The sequence below is a fragment of the Bufo bufo genome, chromosome 5 (assembly GCF_905171765.1).
Source record: "Bufo bufo chromosome 5, aBufBuf1.1, whole genome shotgun sequence".
Taxonomy (NCBI): domain Eukaryota; kingdom Metazoa; phylum Chordata; class Amphibia; order Anura; family Bufonidae; genus Bufo; species Bufo bufo.
In genome coordinates this window covers 487,404,228-487,422,130 of record NC_053393.1, presented here as the reverse complement: position 1 = coordinate 487,422,130, position 17,903 = coordinate 487,404,228, and the positions used below count along the sequence as shown (strand labels likewise).

At 45.4% G+C, this 17,903-nt stretch overlaps 1 protein-coding gene across 3 annotated transcripts in view; it reads left to right on the top strand.

Annotated features, from left to right (window-relative positions):
• LARP4B (La ribonucleoprotein 4B) overlaps positions 1–11,153 on the top strand; it is a 123,822-nt gene extending 112,669 nt beyond the window's left edge. For all 3 annotated transcript variants that reach the window (XM_040434214.1, XM_040434215.1, XM_040434216.1), the window contains 4 exons: positions 3,793–3,957; positions 5,567–5,691; positions 6,409–6,517; positions 7,793–11,153. In XM_040434214.1, the coding sequence (XP_040290148.1) occupies positions 3,793–3,957; positions 5,567–5,691; positions 6,409–6,517; positions 7,793–8,083 (690 nt within the window). In that variant the 3' untranslated portion in view covers positions 8,084–11,153. The remainder of the gene's footprint in view (positions 1–3,792; positions 3,958–5,566; positions 5,692–6,408; positions 6,518–7,792) is intronic.
• Positions 11,154–17,903: the final 6,750 nt, after the last annotated feature.

Below are 17,903 nucleotides of genomic sequence, written 5' to 3'. Positions count from 1 at the left end.
TTGGCTCACGTCTCCGACGCCTGGGCCCTCGAAATTGTGTCCTCCGGATACAAAATCAAATTTGCATCCTTCCCTCCAGATCGGTTCTTTCGCTCCCGCCCGCCGCGGGACCCGAAACGCGCAGCTGCGTTCTCCGCGGCCGTTCAAGCCTTACTGGACAGGGGGGTGATTACCCCCGTTCCTCTAGAGGAAAGGTTCCAAGGGTTCTACTCGAACCTCTTTGTAGTTCCCAAGAAGGGAGGTTCGGTGCGGCCCATTTTGGACCTCAAAAAGCTCAACCGTTTTCTCCTCCTTCGACGGTCTCGGATGGAGTCCCTCCGTTCCGCGGTGGCTTCCCTGGAGCAGGGAGATTTCATGTCTTCCATCGATATACAGGATGCCTACCTCCATGTTCCGGTAGCCCGGTGTCACCATCGCTTCCTCCGATTCGCCGTGGGGGACCTCCACTTCCAGTTTGTCGCCCTTCCCTTTGGGCTGGCAACAGCCCCCCGGGTGTTCACCAAGGTCCTGGCCCCGGTTTTGGCCTTACTCCGTTCCAGGGGTGTTTTTCTGCTACCGTACTTGGACGATATCCTCATCAAGGCTCCGTCCCTTTCTCAAGCGGTTGCCAGCGTGGATCTCACTCTAGAGACTCTGGCGAGGTTCGGTTGGGTCATCAACTTCCCCAAGTCCTCCCTTCCCCCCTCCAGACAACTGGTCTTCCTGGGAATGCTTTTAGACACGGGAGCGGCGGAAGTACGTCTTCCCTCGGAAAAACGTCTGATCCTCCGTGGGGCGGTTCGGGGTCTCCTTCTCCACCGTCGACCGTCCTTCCGCTTCTGCATGCGGGTCTTGGGGCAGATGGTTGCCTGCTTCGAGGCGATCCCATTTGCGCAGTTTCACTCCCGCCCTCTCCAACGGGCGATCCTCTCCTCCTGGGACAAATCGCCGCAGTCTCTGGATCATCCCTTCCATCTATCGCCTCCGGTGAGGTCATCTCTCCGCTGGTGGTTACAGTCCCCTCTTCTGGGCAGGTCTTTTCTGCCACTCAACTGGTTGGTGGTTACAACCGATGCCAGTCTCTTGGGCTGGGGAGGCGTGTTTCCTCCCCGATCCGTCCAGGGCATTTGGTCTCCATTGGAGTCCAAACTCTCGATCAATGTCCTGGAGCTGAGAGCGGCCCTTCTGTCTCTACGACACTGGACTCATCTGTTGAAGGGTCATCCAGTTCGTGTACAATCGGACAACGCCACGGCTGTGGCGTACATAAACCACCAGGGGGGCACTCGCAGCGCTGCTGCAATGAGGGAGGTCTCCAGCATTCTCCGTTCGGCGGAAGCCCACGTCCCGGCCCTATCGGCAATTTTTATTCCAGGGGTGGACAATTAGGCGGCGGACTTCCTCAGTCGCACCACTGTCGACCCCGGCGAGTGGTCTCTTCACCCGGAGGTATTCGAGGCCATTTGCCTTCGTTGGGGCATACCGGACGTGGACCTCATGGCCTCAAGATTCAATCACAAGGTCCCCGCCTATCTGTCCAGGGCCAGGGATCCGGGAGCTTGCGGAGCCGACGCCCTCGTTCTTCCTTGGCGAGGCTTCACGCGCCCATACATATTCCCTCCCATCCCTCTCCTGCCCAAGGTCCTTCGGAAGATCGCGGCGGAAGGCGTCTCGGTGATTCTGGTCGCTCCGGACTGGCCCCGCCGGTCTTGGTATGCCGACCTCATGCTGCTCCTGGCAGACGCGCCCTGGCCGCTGCCCACCAGGGAAGATCTTCTCTCTCAGGGACCGATCTTCCACCCGCGTTTAGGGTCCCTACGTTTGACGGCGTGGTTGTTGAGACCACCGTCCTGACGCGTAGGGGTTTTTCTGCGGACGTCGTCCGCACCATGATCCGCGCCCGTAAGCCGTCCTCTTCTAGGATCTATTATAGGACCTGGAGGGCCTTTTTGGGGTTCTGTGCCGATCTGGGGATTCCTCCGCTCCGCTTTTCTCTCCCCACCGTTTTGTCCTTCCTGCAGAGCGGACTGGCCCAAGGTCTAGGCCTGAGTTCTTTGAAGGGTCAGGTGTCTGCGCTGTCCATTTTGTTTCAGCGCCCACTGGCCCCCCTTGGTCCTGTCAAGACCTTCCTTCAGGGCGTGGCTCACGCGGTTCCCCCGTACCGCCCTCCGGTACCGCCCTGGGACCTGAACCTGGTTCTCTCAGCGCTCCAGGCTTCTCCTTTCGAGCCTCTGCGGACGGTTTCCTTGCGACTTCTGTCCTCCAAGGTTATTTTCCTTGTAGCCGTCACCTCTCTTCGGAGGGTGTCCGAATTGGCGGCACTTTCCTGTCTGGAACCTTTCCTAGTGTTCCACCAGGACAAGGTGGTTCTTTGTCCGGTCCCTTCCTTCCTTCCTAAGGTGGTCTCTGCCTTTCATCTGAACGAGGACATCGTTCTCCCCTCTTTGTGTCCTTCCCACCCGCGGGAGAGGAAGCTTCATCGCCTGGACGTTGTCAGGGCGCTCAAGGTTTACCTGGAGGTAACCAGCTCTTTCAGGCGTACTGACTCGCTCTTTGTGGTTCCGGAGGGGTCGCGCAGAGGGATGGCGGCATCCAAAGTTGCTATCGCCCGTTTTGTCAAGATGGCTGTTACTGAGGCTTATCTCGCCAAGGGCAAGGTTCCGCCCCTTGGTGTTACCGCTCACTCCACTAGAGCGGTCGGGGCTTCCTGGGCTCAGAGGAATCGGGCTTCTACGGAGCAGATTTGCAAGGCGGCCACTTGGTCCTCCTTGCACACCTTCACCAAGTTCTACAGGGTGCATACTCATGCGTCGGCTGACGCCGCTTTAGGCCGTCTGGTGTTGCAGGCGGCAGTTGATTGATGCCCCTGGTGTTGGTCTAGTTTGTTCTGGTCCCTCCCTTCTGGGACTGCTCTGGAACGTCCCATGGTTTCCTGTGTCCCCCAAGGAATATGGGCGAGAAAAGGAGACTTTTGTATTACTTACCAGTAAAGTCTCTTTCTCGCTCTTCCTTGGGGGACACAGCACCCGCCCTTCATTTGGGTTACAGTTGTGGTTCCGGCTTGGTTGCCCCCGTTGGGGCTAGACAGTTCTTTTTTCCGGTTGGTGGTTATTTTTCACTACTTGGACACGCAACTGGCAGTCTCTTCTCCAGGCTGAAGGGTATAGCTGATGGAGGAGGGGCTTACAGCTTTCACTTAGTGTCACGCCTCCTAGGGAGCAGAGCTATACCCATGGTTTCCTGTGTCCCCCAAGGAAGAGCGAGAAAGAGACTTTACTGGTAAGTAATACAAAAGTCTCCTTTTTTCTTTTTTTTTTCTTTCTTTCTCTTTCCCTATTTCTTTTTGAGGGGGGGTTGGGGGGAGGAGGGGGTGGACGCATCGCAGGGTAATGGGGTCAAGGGGGGAAAAATAAATTAAAAATGGTGATAATTTATAATAAGAATGAATTTCTTTTTGTGTACTCGTTTTGTATAGTAATAAAGATGTTAAATACATTTTAAAAAAAATAATAAAATAAAAAAAACTTGCAATTGAGTAAAAATTTTAGTGTTTACTCCACACAGATCCCGTTGTAATAATGGCTTAATTTTAGCCAGTATTAAAGCAGCTGGTTGCAGTAATGTGTATGGTGACTATTTCACACACAGGGCACATGCAGTCTACATGCACATACATTTATCCCATCAAATGTCAGCTTTAGCTTTGAAGTTGGCTGAAGTGACGCCGCTTTTAATAAATCTGTACCTGTGTTTGTAAGCTAGTTAATTGTGATAGAGGTAAATTTTGACATCTTATATTTGTTCCCCCTCCAGAGAGGCCTGACACAGTCTCCCCCACCCATAAAGCCTCCTTCTCCTAGCTTTGAATTGGGACTGTCGAGTTTCCCACCTTTACCTGGTGCTGCTGGCAATTTAAAACCTGATGACTTCTTTGAGAACACATTGTCTAGTTTGGTAATAAGCACATCAAAAGACAAGGTAAGAACACCGTCTTTTATAGAGAAGTGATGGCAGTTCTGCTAACGGGGGAGAGCAGTCATGGGAGTTCACATTTTTTTCAGCTCTTATTTGCTCCCATTTTGCTGATGCAGCTTGCTGGGAGCGGTTGTGACATTGCCTAGGAGTGCAGCCACGGGAATTTGGTTTCCCAGGATCCTAAAGTTTATCTGAACACACATGAGGCTTGTTCACACCTGCGTCGTGGCTTCCACCTTGACACAATAACTGATCGGTCACATAGCTGACTACATTGACTTATAAATGGTTTCTCAGCAGTGTCCTTCGTTTTGACATGAGAAATAGAGACGTGTGCACTGCTATTCTATCCATTAAAAACCGACTGCCTTTGACGCAAATATGAACGTAGCCGTAGTATCTCCATATGCTCAGCCAGACTAGTCACCAGGAGTAATGTATAAAGCAGCGTATTCCCTGTTCGTGGGCTGTTTCAGTAATCAGGTGGTCAGTAATACTCTCCTAAGTGCGTGTGTATACCAGGATGGCGCCACCCCAAGTGTTGGTAGGTCCATATTTGTCCAAAGCGAATGAGAATGAGTTCCCGATCACCATATTTACTTCTATGTGTTCCGCACAGTCTAAATAAAGATGGCCATCAGTCTGTGATTCTTGTGCATGCGCAGTTACTGTGAGACTACAGTGCTCGCATAGTCTCGTGTTACTGACGGCATCTTTATTCAGACTATGTGGAGCACATACATTAGAAGTATATAGGGTTATCAGGAACAAATCCCAAAGACTTGGATTTGTCCCAAACAGGACGAATCCGAATCAACCAACACGAGTGTGTTCAGATCACTTTACTGCAGTTATCTGCTTATCATTACAGGCAGGATTATAATGACAAATTACCTAGATATAGGTATAAATAGATATGGATAACACAGGACCTAACATTTACAATAGGTGATGTCACATGTTTACTCCTTCCTGACTTTTGCCCAGGTCTCAGAGCATGCCTAAAAACCTCCCATTGAAGTCAGACTATTGTGCCCATGGCCTGTGGTGGCTGCTGTAAATCATATATCTATTATCATTAAGGATGAGCGAATCGACTTCAGATAAAACATCCGAAGTCTATTCGCATAATACTTTGTTTGAATGCTGGGCTTCATACAGTATTAGAATGTATTGGCTCAGATGAGCCGAAGTTCTTACTTCGAAGTCTCGAAAGACTTTGCATAATAACTTCATAAATTAATTTCTAATGTAAAAAAAAACCTTTCCCAAACTCTGGTTCGGTTCCAAGTGGTACCTTGGAACCGAACCAGAGTTCACTCATCCCTAATTATCATATATCTAAATGCTGATTAAAAACTGTTTGGGCAAGATGGCTGCCCCCATAATCATGTTTAGGAAATAGAATAAAATCCATAGTCTGAAAATAAAAACGGATTAGAGAAAAATGGCACTATCTAAGCTTTAACTGGCAGTAAAAAAAATGTTGGCGACACATTCCCTTTAAGGGTATTATTGGACACACTTTCTGTGTAGACTGTTTGAGTTTTGGTTTGTTTCACCTATGTTTTTTTTCCTCTGTTCGTCTATTTTTTTTTTTTTTTTTTTGTAGAACATTAATGTGGATGCAAGTACAAACACTGTCCCCTCTGGAATTCCACGGGAACCATTGCTGCCGGTCCCTACTGCTCTGCCAGTGACCTACCAGAGTCCGCCCTCCCCATCACACTCTCCAGAGTAAGTTAAACTTTTCTTCACCAAATAATCTGTATCTCAGGTGGTCAAATTCTAGGTTTGTGTGATCACAAAGCATTTCATTGGCAAATTGATCCCAGCTACCCACTGTTCAAAGGAACTTTTAAATAACCGACACATTCACATTCTTATTTATACGTGAATCTAAAGTCAGCAGAACTGCAGAGTTGACATTTTATTCATTGTATGTCCATATGAAACCAGCCTATCACAGAAATCTGTCATCGGGTAGGCTGTTTTTTGAGTAAGTTGTAATTGAACGCTATGATGGGGGTGGTGATGAACGTGTATTGTGGGGAAAACCCCTTCAAGAGAAATAACATCATAAGTTGTATGATTGGGAAACCTGTGATTCCATCTTCATCTGATGAATCTGATTACTGGGGATCCGGCCCGCCACACGGCTGCTGATCAGGTGTTCTGCAGAGGCGCTGGAACTATGTTCGCTGTGTAGTGGGCAGAGCTGGTTACTGCAGCACTGCTCCCATTCACTGCAGTAACCAGCACAGTCCAATGCACAACGGATAAAACTCTAGTGCTGACGCTACTACAGAACAGCTGATCAGAGGTGTCCAGGATGTCAGCCCCAGCCAGTTATACGGAGGATAGCTCATAACATGTAAAGGGCGTGACGAACCCTTTTAAGGTCTAGCTTTGGTGTGTTACAGGATATTTACATTTTTTTTCATAATTTTTCAGTGAATCTAAAATAATTGAGGTTCAGCAACGAGAGTCTCCAACTATTGAAAGGATTTCAAACACTCTCATTACTGCTAGTAAATCCATTCAGGTTAATGGAGCTGCTACAGTGAGTACATATAAATTTTACTTTTGATGTTATTACTATTCTTGTTAAAACTATTGTTATTGCTGCTGTTGCTGCTGCTGCTGTTGCTGCTTAGGGTTGGTCGATATACCATTGTTCACGATATACTGCGGTATAAAAAAAAAACGGCGATATGGCGGTATTTTGTGTCGTCATCGAAGCGGTCATGTGCGCTGACCGCTTCTAAATCTGCATCCGCCCACCCCTGCACCTTGCATAGCGCTGAGTACAAACACATTACTTCCACTCGCTCCTGGCTCCTTCTTGCTCCGCCTCCCTTATTCAAGTCTCCAGACTCCACCCACCATCTGACATCAATGTCCGTCACCTACCCGTGCCGGTTCTATGTGGCGAACTTTGTGTGAGTAGGGTGTCTCTGGAGAGACTTTTCCTGCGGCTGCCTTGCTCCTGTGCTCCGATGACTAAATTACAAACTTATTATTTCCCGCCGCGGCCGCCCCCGGCTCTCCCCCCTCCTTGTCCCATATTCAAATCTCCGCCCACCGACATCTGATGTCAGAATCAGAGCACACAAGCGAAGCAGCCGCGGGAAAAGTATATCGTAAAGTATTATTGTATGTATGGTGGCCTGTGGCCCCAAGACTTTATTATAACCTCTCCTTGTGGCCCCCGCCTTCTACAGTGGAACGTCTCCTTGTGGCTGCCCCCATACAGTAGAACGTCTCCTTGTGGCTGCCCCCATACAGTAGAACGTCTCCTTGTGGCTGCCCCCATACAGTAGAACGTCTCCTTGTGGCTGCCCCCATACAGTAGAACGGCTCCTTGTGGCTGCCCCCATACAGTAGAACGGCTCCTTGTGGCTGCCCCCATACAGTAGAACGGCTCCTTGTGGCTGCCCCCATACAGTAGAACGGCTCCTTGTGGCTGCCCCCATACAGTAGAACGGCTCCTTGTGGCTGCCCCCATACAGTAGAACGTCTCCTTGTGGCTGCCCCCATACAGTAGAACGGCTCCTTGTGGCTGCCCCCATACAGTAGAACGGCTCCTTGTGGCTGCCCCCATACAGTAGAACGGCTCCTTGTGGCTGCCCCCATACAGTAGAACGGCTCCTTGTGGCTGCCCCCTTACAGTAGAACGGCTCCTTGTGGCTTTTTCTTTTAAACGGGTATTTATCGCGATACATTTCTTAATATCGTTATCGTCTGAATATTTTTGATATCGCCCAACCCTATTGTTACTGTTGTTGTTTGCAGGTTTCCATCTTTAATTTTAAATACCTGATTTTTTATGTTTTAGGAATTAAGAAAGCCCAGTTATGCTGAGATATGCCAGAGAACAAGTAAGGATGGGCCTGCATTACAGCCCTCAAAAGAACAGAAGCAAAACTCTATTGTTTGTGTCAAAGAAGACAGGAAGGGAAATGACACCTCAATAGAGAAATCCAGAGACACTCCTCCTGCAAAATCAAACCCAGGGCGGCCCAAAGACCAGAGGAGACTATCGGGGCGTAGATCTCCTCCACCTCCTCTGGCTGTTGGCAAACGTGTCAATAAAGAACCTGGAAGTCCACTCAAATCTCCTCAGTAGAAGGGAAAAGGCCAAAGGGAGACCTACACATCACACATTAGCTGTCATACCACACCCATGTATTACTGAATGAGTTGCTGGATAAGGCCGTGTAGTTACACACTCGTGATAAGTTTATACGTTTGTTTTTTTCCCCCCCACCCGATCAAGTAATGCCATTGTACCACTTAACATTTGGATATTGAAGTTCAAGTAATTATTTTTGTCTTTTTTTCTTAATTTTTTTTATGTATAGCAGACATTATTTTTAATTTTTTTAGCATTAATATCAAATGCTACCAAAAAGAACTACTGAATAGTTTTTGTTCCCTTTCTTTTACATTACTTGACATGCCTAGTTTCATGTAGCTGCATATTTTTGCCAGTAATTGTTGAGCCGTGCTACTAACTCTTATCCAGCTCCACATTTACAGAACACATTAACGTAGTCGATGTTTCAAAGCACATTGTTCTTAAAGGAATTAGAGAACAGAGTTCAAGCACTTACTGCTATATATCTCTGCTTCATGTAGGTTTTCATTTGCCCTCTATCCTTTACAACTATTGCTCCTTTATGTGAATTTTTTTAAACATTTTTTTTTTTTATTCCTTTGGCCCATGGATCCTTGAATGCTTTGCAGCAGGGGTTAACTACTTAATGACATCTCCCAGGTGCCATGAACTTTTCCGTTTTGATCAGATAAACGGGCTGCCGATGTATTAGAATTTTTGTTTTCTATATATCTACTTACATATATATGAAAAATATATCTATATATAACGGTGGGAGATGTCATAACAACCTTGGGATTAAAGGTTTATTGCAGGTTGTATACATTAAATACTTTTTGAAGGACAAGGATGCACTAAATTTAGCACGTTTCTAATAAAGAAGAATCTAAATTATTTTAGTTTGAAATATGTAAAGTTTAAAAAGTATTCAGAGCAGCGAAAGTGTACGCTGTAGGGTACCGTTTATTCCAGGCGTGTTTTTTCTTTTTTCTTTTTCTCTGCTCCTTTCTCTTTAACACTGCCGGAGAAGCCTGCAAGATAAATTCCAGGTTTAGGCAGTGAGAAGAATTAAATATTTTTTTTTTTTCCTATTTGTTTTACAATTATTTTTTTTTTATTTTTTCAATATTTCCATCCAATATTTAAAGACTTGAATTTTATTTAAACTTGAAAATGACTTTGCCTTAACTTTTGTATAAGACAGCTTAGATTTCATTAAGGTCTGACCCCTCCTGGGTTAGCTTGAGTGAAATATATTAAAAAAAATTACTTGGTTTCTCTGTTATGACTGACCTGAGTAATGACACTGTTGTACAGGAACTAGCAACAGTTTTGTAATATACCTTCAAGATCTCGAACATTTTTTTTTTTTTCTCCTTTTTTTTTTTTTTCCAGTTTGTTGAAATGTAAATGCAAATAGTCAATACTGTATTAAATATGTGCACTTCGAGGTGTGTGCTTTGCTTGTACAGTTGTAAATAATCAGAACATTTAAAAAAAGGTACCCTACGAAAAAATGCTAAAAAATTATTGTTGATATATTATAAATGTTGCTGTTAAGCTGGATGTAGATAAACTAAATGTTGTGGTTTGCATATTTTTTTTTTGTTTAATTTTTTTCTTTTTTTTTTTAAACTGGGTGTGTTGAACTGACTTTGCCTATTTACTGCAAAAGGGAGACTGCTAGAGTCTTATCTGAAAGTAAAACCCTCATCTATTTCATCATCCTTGAGACACACTTCATCGCCATTAAGCATCTGATTAAGTAAAGCATAGTTTATCGTGTGGCTTATGTTAACCCCCTTTGGTTTATAGAAAATCCAGAAATATTGTCTGAAAACGGTTTTTCATATATATATATTATTATTATTATTTTTAATAACAAAGCCTGCTGCAAAAAAAAATTTGACATTCGACAAACCAGAGCCAGTAACGATGGGGTTTTACATGTTGAGCTGTTATCCTTGTTACCACATGGATTTTTCACTTTTTTGTTCATTTCTGATAGTGTCTTTCAGTGAGCTTGTTAGTCATTTAACTGATGTCAGCCACAATGCCTCGTCCAGGAGCAATGTCAGGTGTGCAGAACACTTTCACACTACAAATGGTGAACTTTTATCCTTGCACAAAATCTTGACAGATTTATTATCTCCTCTGTGTTCAGAATGAATTGATCTCCATGAGGAAAAAAAAACATATTTTTTGCATTTGCTCAATTGGCTTAACTCTTGGTTCATTCACCCCCAAAAAAAGTTAAAAGGCCATTTTTATACGGGGCAGTGCTTCACGGAGTGGTAGCTGCTACAATTTACAGTATTATGTATGTACGTTCCCCCACATAGTTGCAACACTACAAAGTTGTGAACGTGAAATGATCTTTAGCTGTTGCGAAACTGCTCTTTTTTTTATGGCAAAACTGATTCTCTTTATGGAAGAGGAAAATGGGGGTTATAGTTTCTCCTTTATTAAGGGGAAGATGAGCCTTTGTCAGATTTAACCAACTGTTTACATTCCCAAGAGTATACTGTGTGTAGTACTTTTGAAGAAAATCACTTTTGTTGTTGGCAAAAGTTATTTTAATTTAACCAAGAATTGTTTTCAGTTGATCGAAGATAATGTTTTTAGTTTTATTCTTTTTTTTTTTTTTTCCTGTTCCTATATTTTAATGTGCATTTTAAGCCCATGTACAATTCAGAGTAAGTATTTTGCTTCAGTATCTTAGAAGCAGAAGGTCGCACTGTATTGTACGAAGATATTTGTTCCGATTTTGAGGCGTATCTAGCAGCAGCCGGGCAAAGTGGTACATATCTGTCTCTCTCCTGCTCCTCTGGTTAAAGCAATTTGTGTTTTGGATCTTTTACACTAACAGCTGCAGGCAGTTCACTTGAATTTGCACAACTGTATTCACATGGAATAGAAACATCTGAGGGTTTTTCACTTTGTCCTATTTCTTCCATTAAGACTGGAATCAAGCATAACTGTAAAATATTGGTAATTTAATTTTTTTTTGTGACATACGTTGTAAAAATAAAATGTCTAATTTGAAAAAAAAAATGTAGGTTATGAAAAAAATAAAGATTTAGGCACTGTTACGTTTTCTTTTCTTTTCCCATTTAATAAAGACTCTGTTTTCATTAATTTCTTACTGGTTAATAAGAAAAATGTACACACAAGTCAGATAATGTACTTTGTATTAAAGGGGATGTCTGACGTGAAAGAAAACCTCACAGTTCTCTTAGGGCTCTTTCACACGAGCAGATGCCGTGCGTGGAATCCACTGCGTGAAAGAGAGCCAAGCCCTGTTCCGGACAGCAGAGACGCGGAGCATTAACATGATTGATGCCTCTTTGTGATCTTTTTACTACAAAATCACAGTGAGATAAAGTAGTCACTGTGATTTTGTAGTAAAAAGATCAGAGGGGCAAATAGCATTATCAATCATGTTAATGCTCCGCGTCTCTGCTGTCCGTAACAGGGCTTGGCACTCTTTCACGCAGTGGATTCCACGCACGGCATCTGTTTGTGTGAAAGAACCCTTAAAGGATAACTGTCACACTTAGACCCTAATTTCAATTTTCATATATGTAGTTACTAATAACATGATATTCCAGAATCAGTTACTATTAGACTGACTTACCCCATATTTAATAAGATTCAGCCCTTAGCAACCAGTCTGCATAAAACTGCAATTTCACTATTCAGTTAAGATGGCCGCCACTGCCCTCACCCTGAGGCTAATCCCGCCTGCCCTCACTAGCCAGTAACAATAGCCCCCCAAAAGTGTCAGTAACCAGAGCCCTCCCCCCTAAAGGGCTAATCTCCTGCAGCACAAAGGGGTCCTCTTACCACATGTTGCTTTCATTTATACACTGAGCAGACGGCAGATCTCCCTTCCCTGGTCTGCGCTGCTTCAACTCTACTTCTTCAGCTCTGCTGAGTGAGGGAGCGTCTGCGAAGTGCACACAGCCCAGGCACTGTTATCAGCTGCTGGGGAGGACCTGGCTTTAATCATTTACTTACAGTCCCTGGTTGTCAGTAATCTGACCTTGCACGCAGCCTGCTTCTGCGTCCTCTGTCCTTCAACAGATAGACGGACCATGCCTAGCAACCCTATTTTTAGCACAGGTAAAAGTAGGCAGTACAGGGAACAAAACTGTGGAATTAAGGGGTAATTGAATACACAGTGAAAAGTTGAAATAGGGCCACCAAGGCGATATTAATCACCACAATCCAATACTCCAAAAAAAATATATATATAAAATACGACAGTTATACTTTAATGGACATCTGTCAGAAGATTTGTACCTATGGAACTGGCTGACCTGCTGCTGTTGCACCTAGATTCTCTCCAACTGCTCCGTCCTCTTGACTTTGACAGGGTCTGGCAGTGTAAAGCTGATCACGCCTGCCTGACCCTTTCAATCAAGGTGGAGAGGGTGCAGCAGTTGCAGAGAGAGCAGAGCCTCTAGGTTTAACAGCAACGCCCCTGTTGCTCCTAGATGCTCATTTGCATATATTTAAAACATGTTCCTCAGCAATGTGGGCACATATGAACATGGGACCAACACAGATGTCTTTATTTGCCAAGTGCACATGTAACAGGTCAGCCAGTTTCACAGCTACAGATCTGCTGACATATACTCACCACTTAAACACCCACCTGCCGCCATTTCCACTGCTGGGGCTTCAGTAGTCACCTCCAGTTTGTGTTTAAAGGCTGCAGTGTTATGTAGCTATATACTGCACGTGACCGCAGCAGCCAGTCACTGGCCTCATAGGTATATGGCGCAAGAGGTGCTGAGGCCTGTAAACAAGAACCAGGGTGAGGACTAGAAAATCAGTTGTGAAAATGGTGAGAGATTGAATGCTAAGTATATGTTCTTTTATTTGATGCATCAAAACCTAAATGAGGCCAAATGTAAAGTTGGACAAGCTCTCTTAAACATTTGAAGGACACTTTCCAGAATTGTCTGCGTAAGAATTGTATCAAGGTACAGAACACCATTTTTTCTGTACGCCTCCCACAACGGCACTTCAGCAGGAGGGTACCCTGCCCCCAGGGACAGGAAATGATGTGGAAAGCAGAAGTTTAAATCCCTTCTCCCCATTACCTTCTCCAGTCCCTTGAGATGAGTGGAAAGCGGGCAGGCTCCCTCCTGCCTAAGTTCCATGCGCCCAGCCTGTGGTGAGTATTCCCTGCTTTTCAGGAGGGCTGTGGCAGAGCGGCGGATGCTGGGGCGTAATACGGCTCCCACCGCATGCTTGTGGTGTAAGTCCTGACTTCAGGCAGCCCCCGGACGGTGCACCGGCTCAGGACGGTCACGTGACCTCGGCCTGGCCATGTGACGCGTCGGCAGGTCATGTGACCAGGAAATGATTCAAATTTGGCGGTGGGAAGCTGAAAAACGCTGCAGTGTGTCTGCAGCAGTGCATTCCTCATCATGTCTCTGCAGCAGGAGAAGCCTTCTGATGCACCAAAGGCCCCCAGTCCGGTAAGCCGCCTCCTCTGGAGTAGTTTTATTTTATGCTATCACCTGTGGGATTTTGTTTTCTTGTTAATCCTGGGGACTGTTGCCCCACTCCTTCCCTTACACTAAAGAAGAGCCCCTGGTCTTTTTTTTTTTTTGGTACTTTCAGAATAGAGAAGCCGGAAGGAGTGGGGAATCTGCACAGAAGAAAAAATTTGCTATTTGCAAAAAGCATCTGGCAGCATAAAGCAAAAACCTGTCTGCCAAAAATGGACGGACAACATAATGGCTGAAGATTCCCCTTCTCTGGTGGAAAATTTACGATCCATTATAAGAGAAGTGAGTTCAGCAGTGGAAGCAAAAATGGCGTCCTTTTCCCAAAAACCTTCCACTTCTAAAATGGTCACGGAGCCCCAGATAGAATGGGATATGGAGGACGACGATTTTAATGATTCGTCTGACTCAGGATCCTCCTCTGATGAGGTCAGTGGTCCGTTATGCTCAGTAGAAGACATTGATGGTCTCTTGAAAGCGATAAGATTAACTCTGAATATTGAGGAATCTAGACATTCAGTCGGTTCAGGATCAGATCTTCAAAGGGCTGGGTGATAGGAAGAGGAGAGTGTTCCCCATCCATGACAGAATCCGAAAGCTTATACGGGACGAGTGGAAGGACCCAGAAAAAAGGGCTGGTACTTCAAAAATCTTTAAAAGGAAATATCCCTTTAGCAAGGAAGATTCGGCTCTTTGGGATAAAACACCAAAGGTTTGATGATGTTGGCTTATTAAAAGATGCTATGGATAAAAAGTGTGAATCTGTACTTAAAAAAGCTTTGGAATCCAATACCGCTATGTTGAGACCTAGCATAGCTGCCACCTATATGGTTAGATCTCTGGCTCTCTCAGCTGGATGAGCACCTGGTCTCTGACACCCCCACAGAGGATATCCTGGCCTCCTTGCCGGTTTTGAAACAGGCCTCTAATTTCCTGGCAGACGCGTCTGCCGATCTTGTAAAGTTATCAGCTAGGTCAGCGGCTCTTTCAAATACGGCAAGGAGTCTGGTTACGCTCTTGGTCAGGCGATTACTGCTTCAAAAAAAATAAACTCTGCAGTATCCCTTGCGAAGGAGATAGTCTTTTTGGTTCTGTCCTAGACGACATTCTGGAAAAGGCCTCTGATAAAAAAAAGGTGTTTCCGCCAGAGTCCAGGTTCTTCCAACAGCGTCGTTCTTTTCGCACCCAAAGAAAGGGTAGACAGGACCGTAGAAAAAAGGATCCCTCCAGTTCTTGGCAGTCCTTAAAGGGGAGAGGTAGGAATTTCCTCTTTAGCCAGGATAAGTCTACAAAACAGTCCTCCCAATGACTCCATGAGCCCGGTGGGGGGAGATTAAAAGAGTTTGTCCCTTCCTCGGAAAAGATCTCAAACTCAGCCTGGGTCCTAGACGTAATCTGTCATGGATACCAGCTGGAATTTTGCACTCTCCCTCCAGACAGATTTGTATTAAACTTAAACAAAAGATTGAAGTCAGATCACAATCTCCTAGAGTCTCAGATTTCTCTTTTGTTAGAAAAAAGAGTGGTGTTTCCAGTTCCAGCAGACCAGGAAGGAAGGGGATTCTACTCCCCAATTTTTCTCGTAAAAAAACCCAATGGCTCCTTCAGAGCAATAATCAATCTAAACCTCCTCAACAAGTATATAAAATACAAAAGGTTCAAAATGGAGACAGTAAGATCTACAGTGAACCTTTTAACACAGGACTGCTCCATGGTAACACTAGACCTGGCGGACGCATATTACCATGTTCCGATCCATCAGAAACATCAAAAATATCTGCGTTTCTCCATTTTCAGGGGAGAGCGTCTTCTCCAGTTTCAGGTGTTATCTTTTGGCCTGGCCTCAGCACCCAGTGTGTTCGCAAAGATTATTGCAGAAATCTCAGCCTTTTTCCACCAGAAGGGGATAAACTTCATACCCTATTTGGACGATTTTCTCATTACAGCAGCCTCCCAGACTCAGCTGCAGTTACAGGGGAAGTTCGTCCTGGAGACCTTAAGATCCCTAGGTTGGAAACTAAATCTAGAAAAATCAAATCTATCACCCAGCCGAAAGATGATCTTTCTAGGTATTCTTCTGGATTCCAGCCAAATGACCTCTTTTCTTCCAGAACAAAAGATCCTTGACATCAAGTCAAAGATTTCTGTCTTTTAACGCCAGAGAAAGGTCACGTTCCGAAGGATTATGAAAATTCTGGGAGTCATGACTTCGACGATTCCTGCGGTGAGATGGGCCCAGGCTCACGGGAGACCGCTTCAAGAATTCCTGCTAAAACAGTGGAACAAAAGCATCTTCTCCCTGGAAAAGGCAGTTACCTTACCTCCAGGGGTCAAACTCTCCTTGCGGTGGTGGCTGAACGAAAGAAACTTAGTCAAGGGGGTCCCTTGGAGGCTCTCCAATCAGATAGTGGTAACAACAGACGCAGGCTGGGGAGCCCATTGTCAGGGTCATCTGTTACAGGAGTCCTGGGATGCAGAGACCCTTCCCCTTTCTTCAAACGCCAAAGAGCTGCTGACCGTGTTTTTGGCCCTAAAAGCCCTGACTCCAGTAATCCGAGGACAAAATGTAAAAATCCTCTCCGACAACATCACTGTGGTATATCTCAACAAGCAAGGGGGTACAAGAAGCAGTTCCCTTTGTCAGATAGCATCTCTGATCTTTTCTTGGGCAGAGTCAAACATCCAGTCCATAACCGCGGTCCATCTAAAGGGGGGCGAGAACACACTGGCAGACTTCCTGAGCAGGAAGAGAATTTGGCCAGGGGAGTGGAGCCTCAAAAAGGCGGTGTTCCAGAACATCTGCAGCAAATGAGGAGTCCCAAGAATAGACCTCTTTGCTTCCCAAAAGAAAAAACAGGTAGACCTTTTCTATTCCCTCTCGGCAAAGGACCACCCGGTGAGAGTGGATGCCTTAGCGGGTCCATGGCCATTGGGTCTGCTCTATGCGTTTCCTCCTTTCCAGCTCATACCAAAGGTTCTGGCAAAGATAATAGAGGAACGAGCCCATGTCATCCTAGTGGCTCCATACTGGCCCAAAAGGCCTTGGTTCTCCCTCCTTCTGAACCTCTCCAAGGGGGACTTCTGGACCCTTCCTCAGTCTCCGGACCTCCTCCATCAGGGCCCAGCCTGGGATCTGGCAAGTAGCCAACTAAAATTGACAGCATGGAATTAGAGCGCTCCATTTTGAAGTCCAAGGGCTTCTCGGATGCAGTTATCTCCACCCTGCTCTCTAGCAGAAAGCAAGTAACTTCCAATATCTACTGGAGAACTTGGAAAACCTTCCTTTCATTTGTCAAGGAATCCTGGAATCCCACTCTTCCCCCAGATATGAGGGTAATTCTAGGCTTCCTTCAGAAGGGGCTAGATAGAGGTCTTCGTATCAGTACAATTAAGGTCCAGATTTCAGCCCTTAGTGCCTTCTTGGATATGAGATTGGCAGATTTGGATGTGGTCAAGAGGTTCATAAAGGGAGCCAGCAGACTTCACCCAGTTATTAGATCTACGGTTCCACCTTGGGACATTAATTTGGTCCTTTTCGTCCTTATTTCTCTTTTGTTCCCTTTGAACCTCTTGAGTCAATCCCCCTCAGGTTGCTGTCCTTTTAAATACGCTTTTCTCATAGCTATCACCTCAGCCAGGAGAGTGGGGAAGATCCACGCTCTTTCATGCAGACCTCCATACCTAACCATCCTTGATGACAGGATTATATTGAGACATGAACCCTCCTTCTTACCAAAGGTTTTCTCAAAATTCCACTGCCAACAGGAGATTTCCTTACCCACCTTCTGCGCAGGTGCAAAATCTTCAAAAAAAAGACTTTTCCACCATCTGGATGTACGCAGATGTATACTTGGCTATCTGAAAGCCACAAAAGGACTGTGAAAATCCGACAGTCTTCTGGTCCAGTATGCAGGCCAAAATAGGAGGGGCAGGCAGCATCAAAAATTAGTATAGCCCGCTGAATAAGAATGACCATTGCAATGGCCTATACAGTTAAGGGTCTTACTCCCCCAGAGGGTTTAAAAGCCCATTCAACCAGAGCGGTTTCCACCTCCTGGGCAGAATCTGCCTCTGCCTCCTTGTCTCAGATCTGCCAGGCCGCTACATGGTCAAATCCTTCCACCTTTTTCAACCACTATAGGTTGGACGTTCAGTCCAATTCGGTTTTGTCGTTCGGACGTAAAGTCCTGTCAGCGGCAGTCCCCCCCCTAATGGATTCCTTTGTTATTCCTCCTGCTGAAGTGCTGTTGTGAGAGGCATACGGAAAAGATAATTACTCTTACCGGTAATTGGATTTTCCGTATAGC